Below are 9,868 nucleotides of genomic sequence, written 5' to 3'. Positions count from 1 at the left end.
GGTTGGAGGGAGAGGTAATCTTCTCATATTATGTGTAGCTAGTTCAGTGTTAAAAATCAGGCTCTCTGGGCTGTTTTCTTTTAGATTGTCAATATTTATATCCCCAATAAGTATAAATAATTTATTGTGAGCTTTGATTATGATCCAGGATGTGTGACAATATGTCCACACTAGTTCTTGTGTTTCCTCCAGGTGGTCGATATACTCCAAGTATGTGAAAGTGTTTTCCTTGAGCTTTAATGCGAACCATAGCTGCCTCCAGTAGAAGTTCTTCGCAGAGGTGAGCAATTTCTATAGCTTCTATGTCTTTCAGGAGACTTTCCCTGCAGTAAATGGCAACACCTCCCAGCCTGTGATTTTTTTCTGCAATATTCAGTCACCAGTGTATATCCTTGGATTGCTGTAATTTTGACCTCTTCTTGTTTGAGACCGTGTTCTGTTACTACTAGAAGGCTGGGGCACACTTCATGCAGTAAATGATTTAGCCTGTCAACTTTTTGTGCCAGTCCTCTTATGTTCTGGTGGAGGATTGTTAAATTGTTTGCTTTTCCTGTTTCTTGGGACTGAGTTTAAAAAAGTGCTCATGTCTGTAGAGATGTCAGAGTATATTTGTGGATTTGTACTTTGGGAGGTGTCGTTCCCATCTAAGAGTGGCTGATGGCTATCGGCCTGGTTGTGTTGAACACTAAAGAGGATGTCAGGATAGTTATCATTTTCTGTATTGGAGTTTTCAGCTGTTGTAGACAGGTGGGCCTTTCCCGGGCAATGTTCTTGTCCTGATTTAGCCTCATGTTTAGGCTGGGTTCCCAAAGAAATATATAACTTTGAAGCGTCACAAATCTTTCTACACAGCATCAGAGATTGATTTTCTGAAATTGTTTTTCTAAATATTGTAACAGTTTTGGTATTGGTATGATTTGTGAAGTACTTAACTGTTTGTTTGTAGAATATTATAACAGAAAAGTGCATGTTAGACGTAAAAACACTAGGTACAGAATGTAGTAAAAGTTATTTAGATTAAAATAACTCTGCAATTCCAGGATACATATATCTCAGTTGTACTATAACAGCTAAAATATTAATCTAAGAAATATCGTATGTCATAAAATGCTTCTTTCGCCAATTATTCACCATCTTGTTTATTTATATTTCTAGAAAGGCTTAGTCGACTAAGTTAAAATGTAATATGTTACTCATTCTTACAGACGTATAATTTGAAAAAAAAATACTTTCAATCAAATTTGCTACAAAATAGTAGAAATTAAAAATTTTAAAACTTAATTCAACAATTAAAACCATCGATTTTTGTGAAACTATGTAGTGCGTTAAATTTACTGAAAATGTATTTTAAAACTATCGAACAATAGATTCTGTAACTATCCTGCAACACTCTCAACAATTAATCTAATGGAAATTGTTCAACTGGTACCTTTCACAGTAAAATTTTGCTTGGTTTCAGTTGCTTATACCTGTATACTACCTAACGAGTTATAGCTTGAGAACATGAACATGAACATGTATGTGTGTTTGAGTATATTAACTATTATAATATTTAAAAATATAAATGTATACCTTGGAGTGGTTTTTATTCTTTAATTGGAATAATTTCTATACAGAAAAAAAAAATTAAAACTGCATAATATAATTAATTGTTAAGTTTCAAACAACAGACATATTTTTAAATTTCTAGAAAATTATTTAGATTTATCTCAAATATTTATGAGTAATAACAAACACAGTGATGAGCACCCTGTCCCTATGTGTTAACTCTAGTCACTGCTTCGCAAACACTTGAACCACAGTGGACCACACTGCTTGCACATTGCACTTGGCCTACTTATTCCACCTCTGGCAAGGTACCCGCTCGACCGTCATCCTGAGTGGCCATGGGGGCTCCCATCTAGTTTACCCAAAACATCTGACGATCCGAAAGAGGAGATCTTTGAACTTAAAAAAGAGATAAAGCATATTAAAAACAAGTAACAAGGATTGTTGAACCGTACAATTGAATTCGACACTTGTTTGCTAGAGTTCACAGGCAAGGTCTTCACAATAAATAACTCGCCTTGGCCCAATCAGATCATCCTGCAGGATACAGTGAGAGGTGCCCCTCAGCCCATTATAGAATTTCGCACCTGCCACAGTAGACTTTGATATACAGGGTGTCATAACAATCTGCTTCTTCTACTGTGGTATGCCTGTGTTCTGACGGCACTAAGCTTCTAAGTAACCTTAAAAACCATGATAACCATTAAACCATGTTACTAGAGGCTAAAAATCAGTGCATCAAAAATCAACTGAAAACAGTGGATGGTATCTAGATGTTCTCAGAAGTTAGGACAAAGAAAAAATTATCTCCCGCAAAAACAAATACAAATAAAAATTTTTGGGATTATTTTATTGAATATGTGTCCATATTCCAATCATCAGTTTGTAAAATAGAGTGATTGATGATCTACCAATAATTCATGAAATATGATAACTGTAGAAAGGGAGATTGTAGAAGGGATGGAGAGATTAAACAAACTAGTAAAATTAACAAATAATTATTTTTTTCCTTCAACCATAATTATGTGGTAACCAAATTTAGTTTTTCACAGGTGGATCAGTATAAACAGGTGCATTTATTGTTGATGTTGGCAGCTCAAAGGCAGCGTCCTGAAATGGACCAACCATAGAACCTCGTGTCATCCAGCCCAAGTCTCCCTGCAAGTACCATAATCATATTAGTTTTCACAACCAGAGAACCTTGTGTCATCCAGCGCAACTCTCCCTGCAAGTATGATAATCATAATAGTTTTCACACAATCAGAGAACTTTTTGTCATCTAGCTTAGATCTCCCTGCAAAGTACCATAATCATATTAGTTTTCACAACCAGAGAACCTCGTGTCATCCAGCCCAAGTCTTCCTGTAAGTATGATAATCATATTAGTTTCACAATCAGAGAACCTCTTGTGATCTAGTCCAAATCTTCCTGCAAATACGATAAATATACTGTTTCACAAACAGAGAAACTCTTGTGATCCAGTCTTACCTGCAAATACGGTAAGTATACTAGTTTCATAATAAAAGAATCCCTTGTCATGCAGCCAATGAAATTGTGTTCTATTGACAATGAAGGAGCTACAAGAACAAACAGTGTGTATGTTTATAAATGAAATTGTGCTAACTACACACATAATAAAAAATTTTCAAGCAATATTTCAATTGCTTAGTCAAGCACATAAGAACTGTTTTTTCCAGTCACAAAACTTCTATGAGTGGTTTTAGCATTTTGAATAAGACAGAATGTCTGTTGGTGATGATTCCAAGGCGTAAAAACTTCCACATCAGAGAGAAGTTGCTGACGAAATGAACCTTAGTGTTGGATTATGCTGTTAAATTACAGTGTCTACATATTGACGGTGGATTTCACTGTTGATCACAAACAGCTTCGTGTTTAAATCAGCCAGGAAATGCTTACCTGTGCAAATGGTAATGAAAATGCCCTCAATTCATTTGCTGCAACAGGCATGAAAACTTGCACGACGAGTACAATTTTTTTACGTTCTGTATAAAGTCGGCTGAAATCATGAGAGGATCAGTTGCCTTTTGTACATAATAAAGGACTGTGACATAGTCACCTATTTTTGATCCTCATAACTTTAAATTGTAAACAAATTGTTTATTAATTGTGTACTTGTGCCATTTTGTTGTGCTAAGTTCTATCATGAATTAACTAGTAGTGTATCAAACCAGCCAAATATCTTCTAGAAACATCTCTGACAATGAAGATGAAAAATTGGTATCAACTGTTGCGTGTACCACAACATGGGTTACACACAGTGCACCTTTTTATATACATTTTGTTTATAAACTATTACTAAATACATTCAGATTAGTGTAACAGTGTTTCTTATAAAAAATTAATTTAAAAATGGAAGGTGTAACACACAGCGGAAAACAGGAAATCTGTTTCAGATTACACTCACATTCTATTTTCCATCATTTTGAGATTAAAACAAATGAAAATGAAAAGCAATTTTAGAATGTGTGGTCATCCATTAAATGATTTATTGTAATGAACATGTGAAGACAACACACACACGTGAACATATGTTTTGTTTTAAATAAGAGCTCGCTGTCACGCACAGGCCTCGGCCCATGTGGCGGTATTTTCATAATAGTGACCTTGAAATTGTATTTTTGAAAATAAAGAGTAATTTGATTTGATTTGAAGAATATCATAACAGGCATTGATAAACGAATTTATACCTATGATATTGAAATAAAGTTATAGTACTTGTTGGGAAAGGGTTCTTCTTGGCCAAAAGATGATCAAGGTTATACGCACATACTTACTTCAGTGGATGTGCCTAACCAACTAATGAGCAAAATCAAATTGCAATGACAAACCACAGTTTATTTTTAAATTTTTTCGGACATGTTTGGTCCCTTTTCTTATTCTTCCTTTTTAATTCTTTTCTTTTATTTTTATGTACTAATTATCTTCCCAATTGAAGAAGAGGATAGATAGATTTGAATTCTCGAAAATGTGATACAATTGTAACATAATTATAATGATGGCAAAACGTTCGAAGAAATACTACTATCCTTATGAACCATTTATCGTCAATAACAGAGAACAGAACCTCTTGTTGAACAAGAGTACAATACAAGAATAAAACCTAATGTCATTCACCTATAAACATATGTTATTTGTATATGTATTGTTCTTTTCAGATTCAGTACATATTAAAGTTTTTTTTTAATGTTCTGACATGTACCAGTTTATTTTTTTGTTATTTTCTTTTTTTAGTATTGTTCAAAACTACTACAAACTCAGGAATCAAACTTATGAACATAAATGGAAACTGAAATCATTTATTAAACTATTCATATATCCACACTAAACAATACAAACTTAAAGGACACCAAAGCCCAAAAGAAATTTAGCCTGCTAAGGATGATAAAAGGAAATATCTTACTTCCAGCTAATTCTGTAAAAAACAGAAATTTCATTATTGGCTGTCAAGAAATATCAAACTAAAGATGCATAATTAGATTTAAAGGTTAATTTGTACAACATTGGTTGAATGGCGCATCTAAGGTTCGGTATGTTAATAAATTCATACCACTTTTAAAAATTTAGAAAAAGCTATCTTTACGAAACTTATATGATATTAAATTTGTTTTAACCATATACAATGTTTATTTTTTAAAACAACTTAGTTAGGTTCTGATCAATTAGAAATTATATCTACATACACACTTATAATAATTCAATGTTGTTGTGTATTCATCAAAACATTGTACAGCTAAAACCTTAAGAATTATAAAAAAATACATGTAAGCTACTGCTTATTATATATAAACTATTCCTTTTTTAAATTTTTAATGGCCACCATCTCGAAACTTTGAGATAAGAAAAAGTCAGTATAAAAACTGCTTGATGTTATCTAAAGTTTCTTATAAATGTCACTTTTGGTCTACGTTAATAATAGAGATAAAAATGTTGGACTACTTCAAATGGCCAAAATTTTGATACCCAAATAAAATGGCAGACATACCAAAAGAAAGCATTTCATATGGCAAATTAGACAGTTTACCAACCTGTTTTATGTGAAACGTGTGAATAGCTGTAATTGGTTTAAAAATAACGTATTTTGTGGGTTTTGCCGTCTTCATTGACACATGGATTTCAAGATAAAACTACGGTCGTTATATTGCATTGGTCAGACACAAAATATATAGATTAAAATTTTCTGAATTGATTTGTACCAACTGATACCATCGTGATATTGTGTAAACTAACAATGCAATTAAATAATTAGTCAAATGGCGTCTCAGACATCTTTGTTGCAGTACATAATAAAAATATCAAGACGTCTTCTCTACAGTTCTATGGTTGATATTTCTCAAAAATATGTAATTCTTGGGCCAATGATGTGAAATAGTTAAGATAAAAATTTTGCAGGAGGCCACTATTGGACCTTTTTATTGACTTTTGAGAGTCATATCGTTTTGGAAAATGTAAAAAAAATCTTCCATCATTAAATTATTGCAATTTATATTATTAAAGAGGGCAAGTTAGAACATAGAAAGTCCTCTGAGCCACTTTATTGCATAGTAATCATAAATATTTACCATTTTATAAAAAAAGGAATATACATAAAACTGTAAAATGTTTTATTTTAAAACAAATAGTTAATTAATACACCATACAGAGCTTCCTTGAACTTTGGCTGTATTGCACACATACAATGTATGATTACTATAAATATTTTTGTTTTTATCTATCAAAATAAAATTTGGAAATACTTTGAATTTGAAGTACAATAAACCTATTTTTTATTTTGTATTGGATAAGTAGGCTACAAAAAATAAAAATAGTGATAATATCTAAATATCTCCATGTATGATCTCAATGAGACGCAGAATATGTTTGTAATACTGCAATGCAAAATGATAATTTCTTCTTGTCATCAAAGCCTAATGAAGACTGCATAGTTTAGGCTTTCTTGGCCATGCCTCCATGGACTTTATCTAATACGGATACACTTTGTGACAACTCATGCTGAACTATGACGTACGTAAAACTCTATAAGCTTTAAATAAAGATTTACTTTTCATTAGTACAAAATTAAAAACTTACACCCTGTCTCGCTTTATCCTCACTGTACTGGGCTGCAACCTCATTGAATTTCATTCCTGCTTTCAATTTCTCTAAAGCTTCCAAACACTTAGCTTGTTTTTCACACAGTATATGTCTTACCTGCAAAATAAAGAAGAAATACAAACAGTGTCTTTTATAGTGAATGTTGTAAGTGGTAGTGGTTCTACAATTTGTAACTTGAACATATGCAAACAAGAAATCAAACTGGGCTCAAGGTTCATCTTGTAAGAACGGTCAAATCATAGAGTCCTGTATAGATGCCATGAAACCGTAACAGATTGAGTGAGGGTTCTGCTACCCTCACACACTACTCCTCATACCTCCTCACAACACTTTCTTCCCTCTTACATTAATGAGATAATGCTATCGATAGGGAGATATGTTCTTTAACACGTTGAATGCTTGTGCCACTGACAAATATCGAACAAACTAAACTACATTGACTTAACATATTTTTAGACATAGGACATTGTACATACTTATTTTTCGGCATTGAACACAAGATAACAATAGAATATACTCTTATAACACAAGATCAAGCAATTCATACAGAACAGGGCTACACAAATTAGATATAAATAGCAAGTTTACCTAGCAGGTTTGTATTTTTTACTAATAATAAAATCCTTCACTAGTGTAAAATTTTCAATTATTGTTTAAAAAATATTTAATACCTATGTTCATAAGATATAAAAAATATTTTTAAAACTTCTTATTTTTAATGATCTAAACCTGTTTCGGCAGGTGGACAAATACAGTACAAAATAAACATCGCAACTCATTACAGGAGATGTCGAACAGCCCTAATCAGAACAAATATATTTATTGTATCCAAAAACTGTGTTGGTAGAACATTACCATTTATTGAATTAACTAAGATTTACTTCACATTCCGGAGAACATTTTTTGTTAACAAAAACCTATTTGTTCTAATATTTATCATGATTTTTAAAAAGCTCAATCAAGCTTATCGACAATCAGTTACTGCTCAGAAACCACCTTAAAAGTTGAAAATTTTCTTCACAACTTGCAAAGCCGAAACACTTTACCGTGCAACAAAGTATTGTATACTATATATATTATTACGTTGTCACTATTAAGTCTTCTCATACTCAGATATGGTATTCTCAAAGAAGAAATATTCATTAGTAATGTCCGTTTGGAAAGTTAATTTACAGAGCTATTCAACCAGTTACAAGCACATTACACACTTATCGCCAATACATGGCCACAATTGAAAAACATTTCTCCAGGTTGCATATTAGGTAACAGATTAGTCATAAATACACATTTATACCAGGGAAGTGAGACCTCCAGAAGCAAATCATTTCTGAAATAAATTTCAGTAGTCTTTACTGTTCAAAGCAAACTTCCAGTATTAATAATTCTTGCCTTTCTTACAATTCCAATATAATTCTCTAAAATTCAAAAGCAGTCCAATTACAAATCTCACTATTAAAAGGTTTTTAATTACCTATTATAAAAAATAAATGGAATATTCCAGGATCACGCATGCTTCCGGCCAGCAGTGCTTGCTGTGAGCAAACATTAGTCATTTGTACCCCTTGAAAATCTTATATTGTTTTGTTCGCGACGATAACAATCGGTAAGTAATGTAAAACTCGTCTTTTGTCACTCCGGCCACTAAGTTCACAATTACCAATATTTGATATCATAATTACAAGTGTACTAAGTCATCTGTTTAGACTTAATTTTGCTTATTTTTAGTTATCCACATAAAGCCATAATTTCAAAAATCAGGCTACATTAAACTATAACTCCTACATACAAATATTCAATTAACCACAGTGCTCCAGAATTGGAACTTTTTATTGATACTACTCTAAAGTTTCTACAAAAGGAATTTATACTATGGAATTTTCAAAGTTACAGTAGTACTAAATTTTGTCGATGCAACTAGTCAACCGTCATAAATCTTGGCTTTTACAATTTTAAAAAGTGCGGGCAAATTAAGTTTTATATACGAAAACAAAAGTTTAGAATCATCGATTATGTTATCATTGATATATGTTAGAGTGTAACAACCTTAGACATCGATCATGAGTTAGAAGTAAAATAGTAATGGATCGTCGGAAATCCAATGGTTGTCACTTCTAGAGTAAAGAGTAGCCTATAATATTCAATTTTTCTTTTCAGCAAATAAAATATATGTTTCAAATCTGCAGCCTAAGCAAAGTAGGAGTATGAAGATTTAAAGCAAATTTTGTATATACAATTACCAGAGTGTCATGGTAAACATATGTCTAACTGAATAGGACTTAACGACTGTGTGTTTAAAAATCTCAAACCCTGGGAACTGTGTAGTTAAAACAATAACCTATTCAAAATTATCATGAAATCGGCCCAATGACAGTAATTCGATTTGCGGTACAAATGAAGTTAGACTATCAATCTCAATAACAAAATCATATTAAATAAATTTTATTTAGGTTAGGTACCTACAGAATATGAAACATAACCTTACTTGGATTACGAAACTTGGACTAGGGCATTAATAAATATTTTGTGTTTATGTTAATTTTTACACAAATAACAAACAATAAAAATTAATTTTCATAAAATGTAATATTGAGACATTTCTAGCTTACTTTTACTGCAGTCCCCCCTTTCTTTTCTTTTCCACCTTTGGAACTTTGGTCATCTTTTTCTTTACTTTTGGCTCCACTTTCCTCCTCCCTTTTTAGGTGGCATAATAACTTATGAAATATTGGTAGTCCAGTGCTGAGCTATATTTCGTTTTAAGTAAAAAACCTTTGAAATTTATTTTAAAATAAAAATTAATTCTCTTGTTCACTGCTGAAAACACACATTCTCTTCATTCAAACAAATCAGACTCATCAGCCTGTTGCTGCTATTATTTTTTTTTTTGTCTTGCTAGTGATGCCATGCAGCCTCGTAATTTTTTTATCCAGCCTCGTAATACTCTTCGGTTAAACTAAAATACAACGGCTGGAGTAATGGGTACTCAGTATTTCAGTTGTCAGTGGCAATAAAAAAAAATCAATAAATAACAAATATCTGGAATAAAATATTAATCATTATAGTTTTCTCAGCTATATTTAGTGCAGTCATTGAAGCATTATTGCTCCGAATTTTTTTACTGTGAACCGAATTACATAAAATTTTGGAATTAGGTTCATCTTACCCTTAACTTCAAAAGTGAAAAAGATTTGAACTCCGCAACCACCCT

At 32.1% G+C, this 9,868-nt stretch overlaps 1 protein-coding gene across 1 annotated transcript; it reads right to left on the bottom strand.

Annotated features, from left to right (window-relative positions):
- Window positions 1-2,546: 2,546 nt before the first annotated feature.
- LOC124374038 (peptidyl-prolyl cis-trans isomerase NIMA-interacting 4-like) lies at window positions 2,547-9,531 on the bottom strand. The gene is given in 5 exon segments (XM_046832339.1): window positions 2,547-2,594; window positions 2,596-2,706; window positions 6,637-6,756; window positions 9,267-9,347; window positions 9,349-9,531. Coding segments are annotated over 5 exon segments (381 nt in total). The 5' UTR covers window positions 9,370-9,531.
- Window positions 9,532-9,868: the final 337 nt, after the last annotated feature.

This window comes from Homalodisca vitripennis, unplaced genomic scaffold (genome assembly GCF_021130785.1).
Source record: "Homalodisca vitripennis isolate AUS2020 unplaced genomic scaffold, UT_GWSS_2.1 ScUCBcl_7066;HRSCAF=14578, whole genome shotgun sequence".
NCBI classification, from domain to species: Eukaryota; Metazoa; Arthropoda; class Insecta; order Hemiptera; family Cicadellidae; genus Homalodisca; species Homalodisca vitripennis.
Note: the sequence above shows the minus strand (reverse complement) of the source record. Positions and strands in the feature narration are given on the sequence as shown.